A 24470-nucleotide genomic window follows, 5' to 3' on the forward strand; every position below is an offset into this window, starting at 1 on the left:
ACACCACTGTCGTTAACGAACGGGAAATGTCGTGAAGCGCGGTCGGCCGGGCCTGCGCCGGGGAGAGTGACCGGGCCCAGCTTCCCGCATTTATATGCCCCGTCCCCCGGCGGCCGCATACCCCTTCTGCTCCATGTGGGGCTCGGGCCGGGCTCTCGGCCTCTCCTCCTCCTCCTCTTCCTCCTCCTCCTTCTTCTACTATGCCCCGGAAAACAGTTAGCAGGAAGCGGAAGGCGGCGGATGCCGCCGAGGGGCTCGAAGGGGAGCAGGTAAGCAAAGAGGGCCGGAGCAGGTGTGTGGTGGGGTGTGGGAGGGACACCCTTGTCCCTCTTACAGGGGCGGGGGGAATGATCCAATGCTTGAGGAAAGAGGTGATCCTTGACGGGGGTTGCCGTGTCCCGATGCCCGATAGGGGCGGGGAAGGACAGCAAGGGGCGTCGTGGTGCCTGTCGAAGATACCATGGGGATGGGGAAGAGTAGTCCTCAGCCCAGTGGTGGAAGTTGGCTCGGTGCGGCCCACCAAGCAGCAGCAGCAGCATCTCCTCGCTCTCCTGGTCCCTCAGCTGAGGGTGCCGGGGACTTTGCCGGGTTCCTGCCACTCTTCCACGCGCTCTGCCCTGAGCGTTGGCTTCAGCCGTTTGGCCCATACCAGCCGGGGCACCGCCGCCCCCGGGCTCGGCGATGCTTCGGGGCCACCCTAGACGGAGCAGCGACGAGGTCGGTATCAGGAGGCCTTGGCGGCGTCACCCCAAACCTGCCGGGCTCACAGTGGGGGCTGTCGGGACTGCTCTCCCCTTTTGAAAGTCTTCTGTTTCCTTTTGTTTCTGTAAGCAGCTGACAGCGGTGCCGAACCGGTGCGGACTGTTCGAAAATCATTGGAGTCTTATTTCTATAGTAAATAGTTAGGTTTATTTTTATGTTACTAGAGGCTGTATCTGTGTTTCTAAGTTAAGCTTCGCGTGTGGTATTCCACGGGTAGTTTGGAAAACTTCGGTATTTTGGTGGGAGTGTCTTTGAGTTTGGAAGAGTTGTGACTTAAGTTTGTCCTAGTTCTTTGCCTGACCACGGAATGTCTGTGTTTTATTTTCTACAGTGTGGGTGGGAGCACCATGTTCGTAAAAGGAGAAGGCCAACTCCAGTGAAAAGGTCTATGGTGTACTACCTGAAAGGTAGAGAAATCAGGATGCAGAATGAGTCTAGCTACCGCCGTGTATTGCATGGATATGCAGCCGAGCAGCTACCCAACCTTCTGAAAGAGAGAGAGTTTCACCTGGGAACCCTTAATAAAGTGTTTGCCTCCCAGTGGCTGAACCACCGGCAAGTGGTGTGTGGGACAAAATGCAACACAGTAAGTGCTACCTCTGTTTCTGTTTCCTATTTTAACTACTACTCCACCCCTGTCCCAAAATGATTCTTTCTGTACTCAAAGTAGGTGGACTGCCAAGGAAAATACTAGGAAGTAATTAGGCACAGTCTCACATAGTTAATTTTAAAAGAAGGTAATGCCTGATGATGAGCCAGTGTTGTCTCAAAACATGGCATTGTGCAGGTGGTTGCTAACATGAACAGGCCAGTACCTGGATGCAGCATCAGTCTAATCTGCACAGAAAGATTTATGTATGCTTGTGGGAGGGAGAGTAACAGTGAGGTCAGGTCTTTTTGTCCTGCAAATGTAAAGTTAATGAGCAGTGCTATTGCTAGATAGTCGCTTTCATGTCTGGCAGGATTATTCTTTGCTTAATGAGTTTGTAATTTTTCACTCCGTTTTTAGTGTTCAAATTACTTGTTTGTGTGCTTTGCTTATATGCAGTGTTCTCAGACTTAAAGTGATGATTTGTATTTGAAACATAGGGGAAAATTAAAATAATGTCAGGAGGGGATCATGTTTCTTAGGTAATACTCTCTCTACCACGGTTAGCAGCCCAGCTTTAGTTGCTGTGCTTGCAATTTCACATATGTAGTTCTGATCGAATTAGCCCAAAACATCACATTTCTTCTTGGCAAGTTGGTTTGTACAACATAAATGAATGGACTGTTGTGAGAAATGTATAGATCAGTCAGCCTTTAAACCTCAAAGTATCTCAGTTGATGTGACTGCTTCTTTGCCTGAGGATTTTTTAGTTTGTAACTCTTTTGCACCGAAGCTGTGCTCAGTAATCGAACTTGCAAAGGGCAGCGAGTTTGTTGGGTTTTTTTATTTCAGATATTCTGTTGTTTTTTGTAGTTGCACAGTGGGAGGCTGTCATCTGTCAATCTTAAGAAGAGAAGCATAACTATATAGACAAAAGAGGCTTTCTAACAGGAATGAGCTTGAAAGAGGACCTTCTTTCTCCATGTATGTTCATCTGAAATCTTGGTCTGTTAGCAGCCAGCACTGTTCAGGGAGCAACTTACAGGAGACAAACTCCTGCTGGAACAGAAGCTCTCAAAAGTCTCGCTTACTCTAGCAAGATGACTGCACGTTTTATAGAGCTGTAATGGTTTTGCTGTGTTCTGTAACTTCTGTAGTTTCAGTGCTGCTGCAGCAAAGATAAATGGGCAAGTGAGTTGTTAACGCAACCTTGCAGAAAATTGTTTGGGAGCATACAATCAGGATTCAGCCATGTTGTTCCCACTGCACACTCCGCAACAAGGTCTGAACTTCTATAGCTATACTCAGCATTTCAGTTGGATCTCATCTAGTATTAGGCAGAATACAATAATGGCAAAAGATACCACTTCAGCATTGTGAAAGGTTGTGTATGAGTTATGAATGCTGTGATATTTTTTTTTTAATTGGTTGCTTATTGTTCACATTTGAACGAGTATTAAACTCTACAGTCTTAATTCTGAGATTTTTCTCTCACCTGAGCATGTGAACTAATGAAGATTTCCTTTGTCAATTCTCATATACTGAAGCTGTGGTGTGTTAGTTGGGAGTAAATTTAAAATACCAGTGGATGGATTTTGCTGCATTGGAGTTGCATGTAATCAAAGTTAATGCAACACAAAAACATAAACTGTTGCAGTTATTTTAATCAAAGCTTGAATATGACACTGCAAGCTTTTAGCATTTAATTTATAAATTGCCTTTAGCTATGCTGTGCCAGAAGGATTCACTATTTTTAACAACAAAACAAAAATACACTGATGTCACACAGGAGTAAGTTTGCATTTGGTCCCTTAACAGTACTAGTCAATAGTAGCACAGAAGAGCTCTCTGTGAATTAGAATCATAGAGTGGTTTAGATTGGAAGGCACCTCAAAGATCATCTAGGGACTATCAAAGATCACCTTCTACCATAGGCAGGAACACCTCCCACTAGAAGAGGTTACTCAAGGCCTCATCCAGCCTAGACTTCAGCACCTCCAGGGAGGGAGCGTCCACAGCCTCCCCAGGCAACCTGTTCCAGTGTCTCATCACCCTCACTGTAATGAACTTCTTTCTAAAATTGCTGATTTTTGATGAAGACTGTAACTTGTCTGTTTATTTTGGGTAACTTTTTATCTTTAAAAATATCCCTGGATATCGTTGCATACATGAAAAAGCTTTGTTCTCCAGGAGATCCTGGTGCTCACGGCTGTATGTGAATCAGCTATTTGAGCTTAAAGATGCAAGGTGGTTTGGTTTTTTTTGGTTGGTTGTTTTTTTTTTTTCCTGCTAGACTTAGATGTATGAAACCTAGAACAGTGTTTAAGTGTGTAAAAAATTCAAACCTAATCACCTGGGATTTTCTGAAACAGGATGTTCACAAGAATGCCTTTGGTCTAGTATGCAGCAAACTTACTGTTTTTCAAATTCAATTGAGTGACCAGGCAAACCTCTGACAGGTGCAGACGTTTAGGGTGTGTCACTACAGCACTGAAATGACCAAAGGCTAATACTGATAAATCTCAGAAGAATATACTCTCTGTCATGAGTATCTTTTGTTCAAGCTTCTTGGAGAAACTTTTAAGAGTTAGGTAGGAGACAAGTTTATCATAAATGAAAGCGCTGAACATGACAAGGTTGTTGTTTAGCTTCTAAAAAAGCTATTCCTTCAAATAATAACTTTGCAGCTTCTTTTGTTCCCATAATTCTGTTCAAGGTGTAGTTCTTCTGCTAACTGCGAAGTTAAGGATATAAAAACACAACATCTGGAAATGATTGCCAAAATACAAGTGGCTTATTTTCCAGTGGCTGAAGAGTATGTAAATGTCTTCAATCTACTATTTTTGTTTACCAGGTTTCAGGGTTTTATTCCTTTCCAGGCAGGCCTGATAAAGCATGTTTGTGTTCAAAAATTCCTTCCTGAATGCTCTCTTCTGATTTTTCAGGTGGCTTTTCAAAGGCATTAATGAGTTGCTTTCTTAATGACAGCTGATACATTTTCTTTCATTCACTTGTTGGCTTGGATGCCCTTGCTGTAAAACACCAGCTTTTGTTTCTTAAAGACTTCTTACTTGTTCAAGAGATCCCTTGTCTGTTTTGTGTGTCTTGTATAGTTATAATGTAATATTTTAGTCCTGGGAGTGTAGTAGTGAGAAGGTTATTTTTCTATCCATGAGTGTGGATTTTCTATAGGGAAATTATTTTTACTTGCTTCGCAAGTTTATTTGCATTCTGGCTTTGTACATGTGATGAAGAATCAAGACAACTGATCATTTCTGATGCCAGGGAGGAAATGACAAGTCATGGTCTCACTGTTTGTAACTCTACTCAACAGTGACCAAAACTGAGTGTAAATAAGCCTCTGAAGCCTGTCATTGACAATTCCTTTATTTTTGTAGCTTGCAATTAGCCGTGTGTTGCTTCTTGTCTCAAGGATTTGATTGGCAGTCAACTGCATGTTATACTCATGTCTGTCTCCAGAGTCTGGTGATTTCCATGCCAGTTATGGCGTGGGTGGTAGAGATGCCCTTTAGCTGGCAGAGTCTCTCACTTCTCCATCCTTTGCCATCTGTTGACATGTGTTAACTGTCTGCCAGGCTCTTGAAATTAAACACGGAGGGTAAGACAGAAGCTGACAAATACAATTTTAGCAGTGAACGTCAAAGCGCCTGCCCATTAGCTAATATTGCTTCAGTTTCCCAGCAAGGTGGAGTGAGTGCCTGGTTGCATGGTTTTGTCCCTGGAAATTTGAATTCAGGATCACTCAGATTGATGGATGCTCTTACCTGTGTTCACTTATTAGATGGTTTCTTTACATTCTGGACTCATTCTCATGGACTATTTCAAGGAGGATGTGTGAGACTATTACCTGCTTATGCCACTTGTACTGCTCAATCTGTGAGTAGGTTTTGAGCATGTTCCAGTCTCTACCAGAAAGGAGGCATGCCAGTTTGATAGCTTAGTCTTTAACAAGTCCATGCTTCTCTGGGGCTTAGTGTATTTAGCACACCTGTATTGCTGCAGAATGGAAGAACTTTATGCCAAGTGTTTTATGAACATGGAAGCAAGAGATATTTGCAATCTAAATGAAAGGCAAGACTGAGTATTAGGAAAAATCAAGCTGTGCTGCTCAGTGTGACAAGCCATGGTGTTAGTATAGTGACACTGTAAGTATTGTCTTGCTTTTGCTGTTTTGTTAGCAAAAAACACGTTTGAAGAAAAAAAATGTACTTTTTTCAGCTTGGCAGAGTGGAATTTTTGTGACCAGTTTCATCTGGTGTGGAGTGTTCCTGTTTGCTCTTGTGATGCACACATGAGTTGGGGGCTATCTTGGTCAGCTTTCTGCTTTGTATTCAGATAGGTTTTCATGCAGAGCTAGTTTTCACTGAAGGTAGCTGGTTTGACAGCTTACCCCGACACAAAGATTGCAGGGTTGTTTGGGTGGGTGAGGGGGAAGCACATGCTTTCTCAAAGATTGGCTTAAGCCTATTGTGAAACCTCATTGTGATTGATTCTGTCTTAGTGACTCAGTTTTTAGCAAGGCAGTATGTTTATGTTGGGTTTCTTTCAAATGTTAGTGTGAGTTACAAGAACATCCCTGTAATTTCTGAGACCAATATATGAAGAACTCGGGCACAGAGTGTGTCATGATGAGCACTTCTTGCATGAAGGGTAAGGAATCTTTCATTCATGGTCTTTATGCCTTGTAAATCTACATCCATCCTGCTTTTGTAATACAAGCATGCTGTAGCTCATGGCTGCACCCTTTATTTTTGTTCTGATTGATTTTCACAATCAGCTGAAAAACAAGGCTGTTTGTCCATCTGCTCTCTGTATGCAAGGATAGCAGGGGAGGGTATGAGCAAGTCTACTCACTGCCTTGAATTGGCATTTTGTGGACCTCACTTTCAGTTTTGCTGTGTGAAGTCAGTGCTTTCTGTTAAAGATGCATGGCAAGGGGAACTTATTTAGTGAATTGGTAGCTTTATTGTTTTATCCTCCTTTTACACTGTTGTCTCTGACAGGCAGGTAAAAAAATGGAAGCAGAATGGAAAGAGTCCTGCTATCAGTATCACATGAGAGGAACACATTTTACAGTTCATGCTCTGGTCCTTAGGTACTTGATACCCTGCCACAGTCTTTACTTTTGGAAAGGTGATTAGTGAATTTCCTTAGAGTGGGGCTGTTTCTTGATTAACTTCATCATGAACAGTTTGAAAAGGGGACATTGCAACTGTATTTGGGCTGTTTGCCAGAGAGACTTCTCACCACTTCTGCAAAGCAAAAAAAGCATGCAGCTAGTTAGCTTGTGAAGTGTGAAAAATAGGGTGAGGTCAGGAAGATTCATGGGTATGACAGCTGTGGTGCCTAGCTATGCACACTTGCCTTGATCTTTGAGTGATAACACTGTTGCAGGCTGTACACTCAAATTGGTTATTGGTTATTTTGGCAAAAAAGGGGGGAAAACACCCAGAAAAGATGGATTTCTCTGTCATATCCAGCCTGTTTCCTTGTTAGGACAAGGCTGTCCTGCAGAGAATCTGAGAGCTGAGTCTGCTCTTTCTCACAGTTCAAGACCAGTCCTTGGATTTGTGGCAAATGGCCAAAGCAATCCCAGTTTGCTTAATCCTAATGTAATTTGGCACACTAATGGCTGACGTTCACATGTTCTACTAGCAGGAAGAAATGAATTACATGCAAAGCTTAAAATTGAGAGACAATTATACAGAGTTCACTGTTTGGGGGTTGATGTGGGTTTACTGCATCCAGGAAAAGAGTTTGGGGCTGTTTTTTGTTTTATTTCTGTGAAGTGAGTAGCTGGAAAAGAAATGCCTATGCCTGCTTGAGGTAAAGCAAAAAATGCATGTGTAGTTCAGCTATCAGGACTCTGTCCAGACTTAAGAGTCCAGGCTGCTTTAGAGTGATTTGCAGATACACTTAATTCAAGAGTAACAAAGGTACCAGTTTGCTTGGAAGAAGCAGGACAGTTTCTGTTTCAAATTCAGCTTTATGTCATTGTATGCTGCGATCTGTGATTTTGGCTGTTCTTGTTTAAAAAGCACGGTGATATTTTTGTATGTGATTTACCATAGTGTTTCTAAAACTCTTAAAACAGTATTCAGTTTTTCTGTGTTCCTAGCTGGGTGTTTGTCTTGTTTCTTAGCATTCCTCTTTTTGGCTTCAGAAGTGTTTTAACCGTTTGACTTCTCTTGGCTTCTCTTTGCTGGGTCTCCAGGGAAGATTTCTGGGCACTCTTGTGTGCAAGTGTGAGCTTCTGGCTTCTTGTCTTGCCCCAGGTGATGCAGGAGTCCTGGCATACGCAGTAGGTGCGTGGTTACTGTACTCTAGGGAGGTAGTGGTTGTTACTAAACTACCCACAGTGTGCTAGACTCCTTAAGAAGAAGGGAGAAAACTTGCTGCTTAGAACTTTGCAGCTGAAACTACGAAGCCAGTCTCTTATCTGTGTGCATTTTCTTGGCCTAAGGGCAGGTGCTGTTCTTTCTGTGTTTATGCTGTGTGGCTAGAGGAGTAAGTGAGGAAATGACAAAGCAATTCAAGGGCTGGTGATGGATTAGAGTGAGGTGCAAGCAGGTGAAAGCACGGTGTATGTCCTCTTGCTGCTTCTAAGAATGTCATCATTTGGAAACTACTTACAGGGAAATGATGTGGAGGTTGACAATCCAGAGCAAAGATGGGAGGATCTGATGAGTCAACATTTTCAACTCATTACCGTTTTAGCACAATTTAGAGATTAGCTAAAGGAATTCAGCACCAGAGTAGTCTTTAACCTTGTATCACATGAGGATATAACACTGTGGTATCCGTCTGGACAATGTGAAAGGTTTTTTATTTCAGTCCTCATACCTGTTGAAATGCACTTCAGAGTATGATTTTTTTTTACAGTTGAAGCATAATTTTCTTGAGTCTGGGACCATCCTGATGTGTGGATGTGGTTTCCTAACTTGTATTTCTAGTGCCAGCTCTAGGACCTGCAGATGACAGCTGAGAACTTTAATCTTAGGTACTTAACTGTTGTGGTGGTGATTTTTTGTTTTGGGTTTGGTTTTGTGTTGTTGGTTTTGGTTTTGTTTTTCAGTAGCTGAAGGAGAATGGGGAATTGGGTGTTTCTGCTGGAAGGAAGTACTGAGGAGAAAAAGAGGATACGCACTCATAGAGGAATTACAGAGGAGGAGCGGTCATTACTGGTCCTTCAGAGCAGGTGTTAATTTTCAGGAGAGTGATTAGGGCAGTGGGATTGCTGCCTGCCTGGAGTTTTTGCAGCTATCTCAGGCAGTTCACTGTGTTATAAGGCTTAGGATAAGCAAAGAGTGCCTCCCTCCTACTCAGCTACATTTCAAGTGCTGCCTGACACTACACCTGTATACAAAATGTAGAACTGCAAATGAAGCTTCAGACCCTGCTGGAGCAGTCATTTGTAGAGGCTTTGAGCCTGGAAGGATTCAAACCCGTATCGGATAGGGCCTTGAGCACCCTGGTGTAATGGATTTCCCTGCCTGAGGTATGTGGTTTGGTTGATCTATAAGATTCAACTAAAACCATTTTGTGGTAACTGCTTTTTCTGCCAAGGGAAGAGTGACATAGAGCTTAAACTTCTAGTCTTTTTTGCAGGATGGATTATGTAGCTAGCTAACTTGTTTAGGTGTTCATGCTGGCAGTCATGTCACTAGAAGATAAACTCCAGTTACATGAATTTGTAAATAGTGAGTTTGCTGACCCTCGAACTCCGTGGTAAGTATCTTATCTAGGAGGCCAGAGACTTGGGCTAAACCTCCTGAGGTTTGCTGTCTGACTAAAGGTGGGTCTCTTTCTCACTGTGATATAGGGAAATGGGAAAACAAAGTTGTTCTGTCACAATATTTAACAAGAGAAAGATTTTGATTTGAATGTTTTATTAAATGGGAAAGCTTCCATGACAATTTTTCTCTTCTGCTGCTATGAAAACCAGAAGGAACAATTGAAATAAAACTCACTGTAATTAAGTCTGTTCACCTGTTTGAAGAAGAAATGTATTAATTCTTCAGCCATATTGCAGCATTTATGGGTTGCAGCTTGAATGTAACTTCAAAATAGAGATATAATTGTTCTGATCTGTTTGATGTTTACTTGCATCACCTGTTTTTCTTTCCTAGTTGTTTGTAGTAGATATCCAGACTGGTCAAATCACCAAGATTCCTATTCTGAAAGATCGTGAACCTGGCATGGTGAGCCAACAGGGATGTGGTATTCATGCCATTGAGCTCAATGCCTCAAGGACTCTTCTGGCCACAGGTGGAGACAACCCAAACAGTCTTGCAATTTATCGTCTGCCTACACTTGACCCGGTCTGTGTGGGAGATGTAAGTGTGAATATTTGAGGAAAGTTTATTCTGGTACAAGAATTACTGCTTTGAAGTGCCTAATGTCAGAGCAAGGTTAACATCTGGGAGTAACGCTGTAGAGGAGTAAAGTTCTGAAAGCTTGAAAACATTCCTGATTAAGCTGCCTTTTTTTAACAAGAATCCTTTCAACATGAGTGAATCCATGAACACATGAGAGTGTTCTTGGCTTCTGAGTCTGATTTCTTTTTCCTCGCTCTCCTTCAGGCCCACCTTGGATTACTTTGAAGCACTTAACACGTAACAAAATCCTAAGCATTAAAGTCTTAGTTGTTGTAATGACCTCTGAAACTAGTTTTTGTGAATTTTTGAGACATTGAAAAGATGATGCAAGTTGTTTGAAGCGCAGAGACTTATTAGTTGCTTCCTGTACAGTTAGAAACTCTTCCAGTAGTTAAGAGATATTAGCCTTTAGACTTCTACACATAAATAATGGTGAGGTGAGACCTTCAGCTAGTTAGAGCAAAAAAAGGTAAGACAGAGCCCACAGAGCAAGGTGGGTGAAGCCATAAAGATTCACCCATTGAGAAGCTGGCCAGAACATCAACAAGAGACTGCAATGCTGTTGGAAGCTCAGAAAGTGACAGCATAGACCAGGAAGTGAAAGGATTTTGTTTCCCAGAAATTTAATGAATATGTATTACTGTAAGTGTAAAAAGCATATGGAGAGCATCTTTGGTTGTGGAAACTGGGAGGGCTACCCCTTTGTGTCTGGCATCATTAATAAAGCAATACCTAGCCCAATAGTTATCAGCTGTTAGATTTTGATTGATCTCCCTGTGTCATTGTTCAAATTTCCCACCCCCTCCAGGGCAGCTGATTCCTGAGGTGGAACTTGGCTTTGAGGATTAGTTCAACCCCAGTGCCTTGTGGCAGTTTGATAGACTCTGGTACTCCTTGTATTTCTGAAACACCATGAGATCTCTTGAAAACAGCCAGTCCTAGAAAGAAAAAAGGCTGGAATGAGTGTAGTGGTGTCCTGTAAACACTTCTCTCATTTCTCCTTTTTATTCAGGACTTCCCAGAGACATTAACTACAATAGCAGAGGTCAGGTCAGAGTTTCTGCAGTAGCAGATAACCAGCTGCAGAAAGGCTCAGCTCTGAAGAGTTGTATGCCTTGCAATGCATTTGCACGTTGCTGTGACTTTGCAGCTTTTCAAGCAGAACTACAGCCTTATTTTTTCCTTGCCCTCTCCCCCAGTAGATTTCACACCTCTTAAAACATTCTCAAAGTGAAAGTCTTGAAACATTAATCTGTAGGTCATACTTTGCAAATACAGTATTTTGGTTACTTCTTGTAGTAGGCATGTGCATTTGAGGAAATAAAAGTATGTAGCTACTTCACAGAATTAAAGGATGCTGCTTTCAGGATGGAAAAGTTGAAGTCCTTAGAACTGATATTAGTTTGTCCTATCATCTAACTGCTCTCTTTATTAATTATACACTTTAAAATAAATAAAGTTAAAACTACTGTTAGCTTCTGTTCAAGATGGATGTTTGAGTCCTACCTGTACATTTTTACTGCAGATATATATTTCTAAGTACTGAAAATCCAATCATCTACGTAAGAGTGCTTGAGTATAATGGTACAGAATATCTGTATTTTTTCCTTTTAGGATGGGCATAAGGACTGGATATTTTCAATTGCATGGATCAGTGATACTATGGCTGTTTCTGGTAAAGTAATTTTTTTTCTCTCGTTGTTTTCCTTCTCATCTTTCCAGAATGTTATAGTAATATAAAACACATGATAGGTCTTAGTGAAGTACCTTTATCAGAGCATTTGAAGCCACTTGGAACTAACTCGGGTCTTTAAACCGTTCTTGGTCTTCATATAGCATTTTATTTGTAGAACTTTAGTATAGATTTAATCTTTCTAGTATTAGAGGAAATAGTACTGTATTTCCAATAGGTGTTGCCATGAGAGGGTCTCTAAACACAGTGAGCTACACAAATGGATTCCACATAGGAAGTAAAACTTAGAGGGATGTTGATTTATCAGCTAATAATTTTGCAATGCAGCAGAGCAGTAGCAGTTTCCTGAAAAGCTATGAAAGACTAATGCAAACTCAAAACTTATTTTGTCAAGCTGTCAGCACAGTTGTGTGTTTACACACATGCATATACACTATGGCAGTTGATACAGAAGTCTGTAATAGAAAAGGTTAGTTACTGTCTTTTTATTAACTAGTTGGATAATTAGTGTAACTTCACAGAGCAGCAATACTGATATGCTATCGTGTTAATTTAGTTTACTGCTTTACTGTGCTGACCCCTCTGTACAAGGAGGTGTGCAACTGCAGGTGGAAGAACTGTATTATTGTCAAAGGTTAGACCTGGGCCAGCCAGTAAGAGTGACAGGCACTTCTCTAAAACCCTCTCCCTTTTCAAAGAGAAAGGGAATAAGGGAGAGAGAGGTTTATGGAAAATAATAATAAAATAAAAAGTATACAGATATATGCAAATCCAGTTATCATGCTCAGCACCCCTGGTGGCAGTTATGTCACTGTCACCACTAATGCAGGCACAGGGGGAGTCTCAGACCTGACTCTGCAGGAAATGGGAAACAGATTCAGGAGCCATTTTTGGTAACTGAATTCAAGAACACACAGATTGAGATTGAAGGTGGAGTCCCCCTTGGATGCTGACCTTGGAGGAAGAGAGCTTGATACTCGCATTCCTTCAACTGTATACATAACATGATATATCTGAAATGGAATTCCTTGTTGGTAAGGTTAGGGTCACCTGTCCTGTCCATTCCACTCTGCAAGGGTGACCTTTTACTTTTTCCACCCACAATGTGGTACACAGGGTTTAGCAGTGGCCCCAGTCTGTAAACCAGTCCTTGGTACTAAGTATAAACATTGAGTGTTATCAATTGTAGAAGCCAACACTGTCTGTGAAACAGTAGAGTTTACTTGATCTACTAAGCTCGAGGAGAACAGAAGTGATTACAGATGTCCAATGGAAAGATAATGACCCACTCTGATAGAGGCGCAGCATAGGAGATTGAATTGTGTTGCTCTCAGTGTTTTCTCCATGCTGAGGGTAGAAGGGCTGAGCAGAAGGCTGCCATATTCTCTGTTATGTGATACTTACAGAAGGATGTAGTCTCTAGCCTCCAAATGCTAGAGACTTCTTGAGAGCAATTAGCAAGTCTGATTGCTACACTTAGTTCTTCAGAACTTCCCTGATGACCCTAATCAGGAGAAAACAGACAACTAACTTCTGATGTTTTAATCAGCTTTCAATTACATCCGTGTCTGAAAGTGTGAAACATATTTCGCCTACAGATTGAGTGTATAACATGCCTTCATCTGAATTTCACAAAAACTTGCGTTTAATTTCTACTTTATTGGGCAAAATTAAGTGCCACAGAAAGGAAAAAAGGCATTTTAGTTTCTTGGCAGGCCACAGTCATCATATAGCTGAGATGATGTTTGGCAGTATTCATCTTCACTGTCTTCAGAATTGTTGGAGGAGTACAGAAGACCCTCAGAGGCTTGATTATTTCTGTTGCTTGTGTTAACTTCAACAAAAAGGCAAGACCATGCTTCTAAAACCTGCAGTAGTGTATTTCTGTAGTCCATAAGCATAAACTCCTGATTAAGCAGCCATAGCTGAGGGAGAATCCACTCAATTGTACTGGCTGTGCAAAACCATTTCCATGGCAAAAGCTTCAGATGGGATGAATAATTCCCAGATTATTCTCCTTGACCTGAGGGCTAACCGGTTGGACAACATGCTTTGCCTTTTTGTCCTGTTAAGGATATTAAAAGGGACAACTTCCTCTCAAAGCACATAAAGTGTTTCAAAATTCTACTGCTGAGTATTCAGCAGACAAGACTAGGTGCCGTTAAAAACCATCTGCATATAAAGGATGTTATGTCCTGTGCTGCTTGCTGCTGTGCAAGTGTAATTGGGAAGCTTATCTTGTGTCTAGCTGTAGTAGGTGATAGTGGAAAACGGTTCAATCTCTTTGTGAGGGGGCAAGGCCATCTTTGCTTCGCTGCTTGTATTGCAGCAAGATGTTTTGCTTAACTGCCTTTGCAGCTTGTTCCCTGTGATGTGCCAAAGCCTATACATTTATCAGACTGATGTAGATATTTAGTCTTTTCTGACGTCTTCATTACACATTTCTCTCTGAAAGTAAGAATGTTTTTCACATTGTGAGGGAAGAAGCCAGGGCAATTGTCCAATCTGTCAGAGCTGACTTAAGTGGAAGTGAGTAGCCTGAACACAAGAAGTGATGGCTGTAGGGCTTTGAATGAACTCTGATTTATGGACCAAAGACACTCAACTTTATGCATCAAATATTGTTGCTCTTGTTGATTCACATTTTGGATTTGAAGTCTTAAAATTCAGCATAAAACTAAACCGAGTTTGTTCAGCCTTAATTCCTACAGTGCCTTCTTTTAAAACACTCTGCCGTGCAACTTGTTTAAAGGGATTTAATCCAAGTTGGCTTAAATTGCTGTTTAAAATAGTTGTTTCAGTTCATTAATGTGTGTGCATATCCATAAGTATACTGGTAGACTTAAAATGAACCTAAACTGACATAAACTCAAGGGTTTTTTGTTTGGCTTAACAGCCTTGGTAAGCCAGACTGGACACACAGGCTGTTCAGTCCCCCCTGAGTTTATTCTGTGTGTCACTCTGTAATGGCCATTGTTGCACACAATTGTGTTTTCTGATGCATCATCAGTTTGCAAACTGATGAGGTGATCTAGGTGCTTGGAAACAATGTATACAAACCAGTTGAAAATGAGCTCACAATGTTACGAGCTTTACAGTTCAGTAAAATAAAATTTTGGTAATAGTAATTAATACCCAGGCACCAAAAGTGTGTTCAGTTACGTGAATAACATCTTTTCATGCTTTCAGACTCTATTGTTTGTTCCTTTTATTTTTAAAGGGGAGTTGTGTATATGTGAAATGAACTGTTTATTTGTGGACTACTTATTCAGGTTCCCGGGATGGCTCGATGGGTCTTTGGGAAATCACAGAGGATGTGTTGTCCAAAAGTGATGCCAGGCATAATCTCTCTCAAGTTCCTGTCTATGCCCACATAACACACAGGGCTCTGAAGGATATTCCCAAGGAGAACACCAATCCTGACAACTGCAAAGTCCGAGCACTGGCTTTCAACAATAAGAATAAGGTTAGTAAGATAAGTAGGACAGTTGAGAATTCCTAAGGCATTCTGTCTGTAGTAGGGGGGAAAAAAAAGGAAAAAGTAATGTTAAAAAACGCCAGAGAAGAAATCTAAATTTTTTTTTTTCCCCTGATCTTTTTGCATCCTTATCATGAGTTAGTAGTCTCCATCTGCTAATGTCTGCTTCTGCCTAAAGGGAATGCAGTTCTGGGGGGGGCGTGAAATTGTTTTTTTGGGTGGGGTTTTTTTTTGAGAATGTTCACAAGGAGCAGACAGCACCAAAATGCCTCTTGCTACTTAATCCCACTTTGAGCGCTCTTGCTGCTTTCTCTCCCTTTTCCTGAAGGCCAGCAAATGTTCAGGCAGTTCCTGTTTTGATGACTGAGTGGCTCAGCAAGTGAATTAACTGACCTAGGGCAGGCACCAGTGCTTGTGTGGTGTTATTTTGTTGGCTTTTGACAAACAGTAAATGTTAACCTTCCCTATACTGGTGTCTCCTTATTACTAGTGGGAATAGCAATTCATCCTCCACTGCTTGTTTGGGTGGTTTTTTCCTGTTTTTAAAGAACAGAGGAGGTCTGTAGAAAAGGTGGGTGCACTTTCAGGAACATTGTGCTCCTGTGGGGTTTATTTTTCAGTGTAGCTGTTAATTACTTCTCTGCAGTGGAGATGTAGTGTGGCTTTTTCAATAGAGGAGTGATGGCTGACAGGGTGACCTTATTGCTGTCTACAACTACCTGAAGGGAGGTTGTGGCTGGGGGGAGGTTGCTCTCTTCTCTCAGGTGGCCAGCACCAGAACAAGAGGACACAGCCTCAAGCTACACCAGGGGAAATTTAGGCTCGAGGTGAGGAGAAAGTTCTTCACTGAGAGAGTGATTGGATACTGGAATGGGCTGCCCAGGGAGGTGGTGGAGTCGCCATCCCTGGAGCTGTTCAAGGCAGGATTGGACATGGCACTTGGTGCCATGGTCTAGCCTTGAGCTCTGTGGTAAAGGGTTGGACTTCATGATCTATGAGGTCTCTTCCAACCTTGGTGATACTGTGATACTGTGAAACACTTGCTTCAGGGTCAGAATTGGTATAGGAACTGCTGAAAAGAATTTTAAACCATCTTGTACTGTCAAGCAAGATCTATACTCTTGAAAGTTGTTTTTGGTTATTTACTTGTTTAGTATTTTTACTGCCTACCTGGCACCTTTGTGATGTATCACAATCTATCAAGATCAGTATGAAGTGAAAGGCTGTCTTGATAAGTATGTGCAGGATTATGGATGAGTTCAGTCTAGAGCATGCAGTCTTCCTGTTAGAGTTTGTAAGGACATCTATAATACTGAAACTAACTTTTTTATTAATTTATAACAGGAGCTGGGAGCTGTGTCCCTAGATGGATATTTTCATCTCTGGAAAGCGGAGCACACACTATCGAAGGTGCTTTTCTGTTTGGTGTAAAAATGCCTAGCAGTTAAGGCTGTTCACTACTCTTCCTCTCTTTCAAATGCTTGAATAAAGAGCAGTGGCATTTGTATAACACTGACAAGCTTTACATGAAGTGAAATGTCCTAAAAATTAGAACCTGGGAAGAGAAACTTCCCACTTGACTCCTGCCAGTTCTGCATGACCTGAAGTGAACCATTTGTACATAGCAAGATAGATACTTGACTAGCAAAGTTCATGAAGAAAGTATAAAGCAGAGCAAACCCAAAAATATATGCTAGTGTATGAGGTAAGCTTTTTCAACTGAGCACTTCAGTCTGTGTACACCTGCTGAAGAAATAACAGCAGCTTAGATTTAAAATAATTTGCAAAAATACATAATGTTTGGTTTCAGCCTTTGCAAGTCTCAGCTTGGTTCAGATAAGGCAACCCATTTCGCGGAGTTGTTGTTTTCCTCTGGATCAAGGTTGTTTTTCTCTTAAAGTTCTGCCTTCATGGTGAACTTTTTTAAGCTGTTCTGTTTGGTGGTTGAGGTTTTTTCACTGCAACTTCCTTGAACAGATGTTACAGAATTGTTATATTTAACATTTTGCTACTTTCTAATTTGTTGACCTTTATTTCATCTGTTTCCAGTTACTTTCCACAAAGTTGCCATACTGCAGGGAGAACGTGTGTTTGGCTTATGGTCAGGAGTGGTCGGTGTATGCAGTGGGATCACAGGCACACGTCTCCTTTCTGGATCCCAGGCAGCCTTCTCACAGTGTCAAATCCGTCTGTTCCAAAGAACGAGGCAGTGGTGAGAAACTTGTCAAAGGGTGCTTCAATTGGTTTGCTTGCAGAAGTAGCTGTTAAGCCTGCAATAAGAGAAGCTTCTAACCAGTAGAAAGGTTTTATCACTGTGATAGACTAAATCATTAATAGTATATGTAGGCTTTGCTTTTATGACAGTATTCTTTGAACAGTCAACAAAATAAATGTAAAAGCAACTCTGAAATCTAATGGTAGACAATGTTAGTGCCTTCATGATCAGCTAAACTGTACATCATCCAAATGCTACTGAACTTGTATAAGTGTGCATTTTACTTCTTAGTTTTACTATATCTTAGTGTGTTTTTCTTCAATTCAGTAAATCCAGTCCTTGTAGCACTATTAATACTGTTGGTTCTTACATTCTTCTCTGAGAATGAAGGAGAAAAGCATGTTGTCTGTTCTGTGCTACCATACTACATGCCTATGCTGTGAATGTGTGCTGGCTTTGTAATTTTAAAGGCTCTCACTTTTCAGTGTATTTATTTACTTTATGCAAAAGCTTGGTCCTAAAGGGAATAAGAAAAAACTTTTGCATATTTAAGTGTTAATTTCTTCTGATATGGATACAGTATGTCCATTTGAACCTTCTATGAGGGCAGAGTCTGAGGGCTTGAAGTGTGTATGGACATACAGGCTTGTCGAGCATTAGAGGCACTGTGCTGTGATGCACATTTAAAGTTTGTTAATCCCAGGCTAGTAAATTGCAGTCCTTTCTTAGCTAGTCTCTCTAGGCATCCATCTCTTCACTAGTAACTTAGCAAAAGAGAATGAATGTAGGTAAGGGTCAGGGATGTTGTAGTCATGTGGTTATGGGAGTTTGAATGGTGCTGTCCAGTTAGATGTCAGAGACCTCTTCTTTATATAAACATGAGAAAAGGTGCCTCACCACCTAGGATTGACAGCTGAATGTCTGTAATGTGTTAATGCACCCCTGCATAACCTGCCTGCTTCCCCAGATCAGAAGCAAGGGAAGAGTACTACACAAAACTCAGGGCTGAGATTAAGAGATAAGAGTTCAGTATAAGATACCACAATGCATAGTTACCTTAACTTAACCTACTTGCAGAAGAAAATGTAATGAAATGCAGGAAAGGGAAAATCCAGCATAAAACCAAAACCAGTGTCCTACCAGACTCCTACCCATCTTGACACCCTGCCTGCAGAAGAGCAAACACCCAAAAACCTGGAACCAGAAGCAGCAACCAGAACAGCAAGCCTTCCATGTTACAGTCTGAACTTCAAGCCCCATAATACTTTGCTTCAGCCATTTTTTAAGCTGACTGCAGCATGGTATGAATAACAGCTGCAGATTCAACTCAACAAAAGCAGCAGCTTTTGCCCTGACCTGTTGTCAGTGAGGGCTCTGACATCCTGACACTGTCACCTTTCAGTATCATAGGGAAGAAACACCAAGACACTGGATTGTGGTGGCTACAAGCTTCTGCCTTGAGTATGTGGTCATCCCTGCAACAGAGGGGTGGTCGCATTGTGTAGATGGTATCTATGGGACATCTCCGGTTCCTGCGTGGAAAAAGCCTTTGTTCAATGCAGTTTTTCGTTCTGCATAGCAAGTGGATTTTTAAGTGCATTCACCACCACTCAATATTCTGAACTCTTGCTACCCTCAACCACTGTATATTAATATCAAAAAGATTCTACGCAGTCATGGGAACGTTCTAGGATCAATATCTACAGTAACTTATTAATAACTAGCAAACACTTCAAACTATAAACAGAGAGAGGAATTTCCCCTGCGGCTTAATGCTGCTTGGGGTCTATATACTATTTGCCCAGTAGAATGGGCTGGAAACTTTCTGCTCTATAGCAAAGACAATAGAATCTTACAGAGGCATTAAAGCATTACAATTCTGATTAGTTATCAGTCACCCTCCGAGGCTACATCACAGCCTATTACTAGTGTCCAAACTTCAGGGGAGTCTTCGCCCATGGACTTTGAGGCTGGAATCCTCCCAGCTTCTGGGGAAAGGAGATTCTACCTGGCTTGTGGGGAAATGACTGTCTCTGACCTTGTGCTGCTGGCTTCTTCTGGATGCTCTGTCCAGGAATATGTAGGCAGGATCTCAGGTGCAGAGGCAGGCTGTCATGCTGTCTCAGCACGACGTAACACTGGGCAGACAGGGCGATCGTGTGCAGGCAATTCAGAGGCTGCTTCCTGGTAACTCAGCAGCAGTGGCACTTGCCAGGCAATGATAGGCAGCAGGCGTGCAAGAGGTGCACGGCTGCTTGGGAGTCTGCGCTCCATAGGTAAAGGCAGGCAATGCAGGATCTGGTCCTGATAACACAGTGGCGTGCAGATGTGCACAGCTGGCTGGGAGACTATGGGCTCCGCATATATATAGACAGACTTAAGTGAGCTCTGCAAGTAAGGACACAGGCAGGCAACTGGGGAGTCTGAGCCTTCGGGAGAGTCCAAACTATGCAGGGGAGTCCGAGCATGTTGTTTACTTGTGTACCCCTATTTATTGAATGTGGGCAGAGATTAATGGCCACTTGGCCACTAAAATGACCAATCAGGTTGGCAGTCAGCCAAACCTTACCATACCTCACCAAGGCTAGGTTGGATGAGGCCATGAGTGACCTGTTCTAGTAGGAGGTCTATGGCAGGGAGTTAGAACTAGATGATCTTTGAGGTCTCTTCCAACCTAAAAACCATTCTATTCTAAGTCCTAATCAGCCAGGTCCACAGGTGGTAGTGACAGGTCTAAAATAGTCCAGGTCCAGAGGTGGCAGTGCTGGGTATGTTTGGCAGGCTTACTGTAATGGGTCCTAGACACAGGTTGTGCATCTAGTATGCTGGGAATGATTAATCTCAGGTACTTGACCCCTAAGGAGCCAATTTGAAGTGCTCTTCTTGAAAGCCTGTGCTATACAGCTTCATGTTAGTGGGAACATCACAGATTGCTTCTGTTTATTTCTTTGATTAGGGAAACATCTACACTTCTGTATTTTACAGGTTTTCATTACTTCAGTTGACAGCTATATGCCATGTGCTTTCATAATCCATCATCTCTTTCTGTTAAGTATTCTGCTGGGTTGCTCATCAGGAGAACCTTTGGAGCAAAGATAAGAGGAGGTCCCATCTTGTACTGATCCTTGAGTGCAAGAGAGCTTAAAGTCTTATGCATTTGCCAGAGCCAGGATCTTGCAAAGTATGAGGAAGGGAGAAAGGTTTCCAGCTCACTCAGATGCTTTTGTTCTCCAAATCAAAATGGAGATTCTTACATGAATCTGGTAAATCTAATTCAGTACATGCAAGACTTGCACAGTAGTTTCCCACCTATTAAGCCTGCAGCCAAAACTTCACCTTGCATCTGGAACATGACAATGTGGCCTTGCCTGTTTCAGTGTGTTCCGCAGGTGCTGGTTATTCTGGGTATAACATCAGATAGCAGAGGTGCAAGGATGAGTGTGTGTTTCTGGTTAGGACTCTGTAAAAGGGGAAGGAGAAACTACTTGGCTGTATCCACATTTCTTGGATGTCTGCTGTCATGTGCTGCTTAGTTTGTTTTAGTGTGTCATAAGAGTTCTGCGACATTCAGTCCCTCTTGATGTTGTGACAGCAGTTGGCACAGCTCACTCTTTTCCCTTCCTATTAGAATGCTTCTCTAGCCTGTAATTCTGTGGTATTTCAGAGGTCTTAGAAAGCCCTAGGGTTTGTAACCTGCCATCATCTGTGCAGGAGGGGAAAAACAGATGTGGCAGGATTTCATCAGTGTAGGAGAGTCCTTTGTAGTAGGACATTTAGAACAATAAACAAAGATGAAATGGCAGGACATTTTGTGAATTCCTACATGCTGACTCCTGAGAAGACTCTTTCTAAGGAATCCTTGTTTAGCTAAAATCTCAGATTTAGCTGTTGTGGGAAGAAAACACTTCCTTAACATAGAATTGATGGAATGTTTTGTTTGGACTGGGAACTTGCTGTAGCTTCCCATGTACTTGTGGAACTCAGTGTTGCTTGGGTCAGAGGATTCCTGGTTTGCTTTAATTTCTGGGTGAAGTGCTGAAAAGCCCAGCTACAAAGAGTAAGGTCTTTGTGAGAGTATTTGGGTGGAGATAGCTTAAAAATTATTTTAAGAGCCTGATTTGTCTGAGCAGCAAAGTGAATACTGATTGTTATGCTTACAGTTGCTTATGGCTTACCTATTTATCTGCAAAATACAGCTGGGACAGTATTTTTTCAACCTATATGGTAGCTAGATAGGGTGTGAGCTTGCCTAGGAAACCAATGTGATGTTCTTTTTTCCCCTTTCTGCTGTGTACTTGCTTATGGCATGTTCACTTAGATGCTTGTGTCAGACAGAACAAAGCTGCTGTTGATCCTAAATGTCTTATGATGTTTGGTTATCTGTCAGAGCTGGGACCTGTTGAGAATGAAGCTTCTTGCTATTCTCTGTCAGTGTAGCTGATGTAGCCCCTCAGAGGAGAAGGGAAGTATGTGTAGTATGTGTAATCCAAGCTGCTGCTTCAATAGCATCAGTGGGATTTGCCTGCGCTGCTCTGTAGTAGTGGGGTAACCTTTGTGTTGTGGTGAATACTAGTAGGAAGTTGCTCTTAAAGAAAATATTAGAGATTAAGCAGCAGCTCTGCAGAACCAAATCTTTTATCATCCTTACTGCATTGTATGTCCCTGACAGGTATTCGATCAGTGAGCTTCTACGAGCACATCATCACAGTGGGAACAGGGCAAGGTTCCTTGTTGTTTTATGACATCAGAGCCCAGAGGTTCTTGGATGAAAAGCCCCCACGTGCCTGCTATGAACAGGATGAGGAACTGGGAGGAAGTGAAATTCTGAAGTTGACTACTGGGAAAGGCTGGCTGGTGAGTAGCTAGAGGCTACAGGAGACCCTTTATGTGAGAGTGCCATAGGGCTCAAAAACCAGTTCCTTTTACAGTAAAGGGGGCTGTTGTATGAAATGTGTCACAGCAAAGCAGTGAGCCTGTAACTAACTGTAATTGTGAAAATCAAGAAGTGCTGCAGAACTGCAGGTTTGTGAAAGGGTATTCAAAGTGGTTGCTTGAGTCTAAGCCATACTGACTGCTCTTCACATCACTGATTAATAAATGGCTTTACTGTAATCTAACCTTTAGTTTTCAAAACCTGCGACACAAAATAGATTGTCTTCCTGTAAAAATGTACTGCCCTAACATGGTACTCTAAGAGAGATTTCATTGTGTGGTTTTAGAAACTGGCTTCCCAAGGTAACACCATGACAGGCACTTGAGGTCATTTTCCTGCATGCTGTTGCAAAGCAATTGGTAGCTTTGTCTGACTTCTATTACCTTTTGTATTGTGGTGATAAAACTTTAGAGACTAGTGAAGCTTGGTATCTTTCCTATCTTTCACCTCCCCTTCTTCAGCGTTTGGCCCACATGTCCTTAGAAAAAACTTCAGGCTAGTATCATCAGGCTGGTCTGGCTGAATCTGCAGTGATTAGTATCAGGAAAAACTCCCTCTTAGACTCTGGAGGCTACCTTTTGCTTTTGTGAAACAAGGTTTGGGGCGTGCTTGGTAACAATAACAATCTAAACTTTCCTTTAACAGAATCATGACGAAACCTGGAGGAATTATTTTTCTGACATAAATTTCTTCCCAAATGCTGTTTACACCCACTGCTACGACTCATCTGGAACGAAACTCTTTGTGGCAGGAGGCCCTCTTCCATCAGGACTTCATGGGAATTACGCTGGTCTCTGGAGCTAATAACTCTTTATAAATGCTGATCTTTACACAGATTTCCACTTTCCTTTTCCTTTTGTAACAACAAAATTGTGTGATGTTATTGATTTCTGATTTAAATGCAAGTTATTTTTTGGCAGAGTTCTCTGTTGGTCTCCAACAGTTTTGTACATCTTTTTGAACCAGTTTTTTGCTTTAGTCTTGTTGATCCTTTATATGAAGGGTTTTTGAAATCCCTTTTTACTGTATTTACTCCAAGTGACTCTTCCCTCATATTTAGGCTATCATGGCCACGTGTCCCCTCCCCTACTTTGCTGTGAGGTAGGATTCCTTTCTTACAGAGTGGTTGCTTCTGGGCTTTCTGTGAAAGTCTAGGAGCTGCGTGTGTGCAGGTACTTTGTGTCAGTTACACTACCTGGAGTTAGAACTACTTGTAAGTTAAAAATGCTAAAAATATTTATAAGAGATAAGCTACTACTTTATCTGCAGAGCCTGACCCTGGCCTGGGTTGATCTTATTTTTTAAAAGTGCAAGTCTATTGACACTGTTTATACATAGAAGATTATGATAACTTTAAGCTGTACTCGTTGGAGCTTAGGGGCGTATTCCCCGGGGATATTGTCCATCAAGCCAAACTGCAGAAGTTCTCAAAAGTGCATTTGCATTTGAATTGTAGTTTGCAGCAGTGCCAGAAGCAAAATGCTGTTCCATCTCTGCCTCTTCCAGGTATCATCTTCCAAGTATCAACTGGAGTTTGCACAGACTGTTTGGCAGTGTGGATATTGCAGGGTGAAATTACACTGAGGGCCTGCATAAGTTCTGGGAGGAAAGGGGGGAAGGGACACGAGTGTTCATTGTTATTTGAAATGAGTTACATCTAACCATTTTCCAGATGAGCCAAGGTTCCTGAGTATGCTCAAGGGTTCTTCATAAACTGCCTAAAACTCAGCACCCTTTTTGTCTCAGACTGTTGGTGATCTCCTCTAATAAACCAATGGAAAAATTAGAAATTTACTGCAAAGTTAAAAGAGTACATTGTGGACTGTAATACATGCTAGAAGCTTTCCAGGTAGTGAGATAAATTGCTGTTAGCTGATGTTGCACTGCTGCTGTCATCCTGCTTGCTACTTGAGAGCTGCAATCTTTCCCCAAATTCCCAGCTGCCTTCTGCTTTCAGGTTCCCTCAAATGTCATGTGGGACTGGGTGGGGACAATGAGTCCGACGCTCCTCAAGTCCCAGTATAAACCATGTGCATTCCAGGGTGATGGCCTTACCTAATTGTCAGCTAAAATGCAAGACTTTAGGGTGTTCTTCCTAGTCGTTTGACAGGTACCAAACTCTCAGCTTGTTGCTGATGTCCTCTGGGTCAAATGCCTTTCCCCTGACCTGGTCACTGATGGAGTAGAGTGTACCTGTATCTCACTGCTTCAGTACCACATGAGCAGTTTATTGAAGCTGAGAAGACAAGGCAGAGGCATGTTCTGGTTTTGTGTCTCTCCTGAAGATCACAGGTACCGCTGCAGAGTAGCTCTAGTCCCTTGCAGAGTTCCTGCAAGACTGCCTAGAACTAGTCTGTGTGTGTTCTTGTGGTTCCTTTTGTGTTCAGTTTCCTCATCAGTA

General features: G+C 42.0%; 1 protein-coding gene across 1 annotated transcript; it reads left to right on the forward strand.

The window, feature by feature from the left end:
- The first annotated feature begins 29 nt into the window (after positions 1-29).
- On the forward strand, positions 30-23863 carry DCAF12 (DDB1 and CUL4 associated factor 12). The gene is made up of 9 exons (XM_064176412.1): positions 30-269; positions 1094-1348; positions 9502-9708; positions 11365-11425; positions 14716-14909; positions 16266-16331; positions 16971-17133; positions 21806-21990; positions 22715-23863. The coding sequence occupies exons 1-9, from the start codon at positions 201-203 to the stop codon at positions 22871-22873; spliced, it is 1359 nt and encodes a 452-aa protein (XP_064032482.1). The 5' UTR covers positions 30-200; the 3' UTR covers positions 22874-23863.
- The last annotated feature ends 607 nt before the right edge of the window (positions 23864-24470 follow it).

The sequence above is a fragment of the Pogoniulus pusillus genome, chromosome Z (genome assembly GCF_015220805.1).
Source record: "Pogoniulus pusillus isolate bPogPus1 chromosome Z, bPogPus1.pri, whole genome shotgun sequence".
NCBI classification, from domain to species: Eukaryota; Metazoa; Chordata; class Aves; order Piciformes; family Lybiidae; genus Pogoniulus; species Pogoniulus pusillus.

What these genes read in the sequence shown, in the direction of transcription:
- DCAF12 (XM_064176412.1), top strand. Translation starts at nt 201, where the DNA reads ATGCCCCGGAAAACAGTTAGCAGGAAGCGGAAGGCGGCGGATGCCGCC. An exon ending in CTTTCAACAATAAGAATAAG is followed by an intron (nt 14,910 to 16,265) that starts GTTAGTAAGATA and finishes AATTTATAACAG; the next exon opens with GAGCTGGGAGCTGTGTCCCT. An exon ending in CTACTGGGAAAGGCTGGCTG is followed by an intron (nt 21,991 to 22,714) that starts GTGAGTAGCTAG and finishes TTCCTTTAACAG; the next exon opens with AATCATGACGAAACCTGGAG.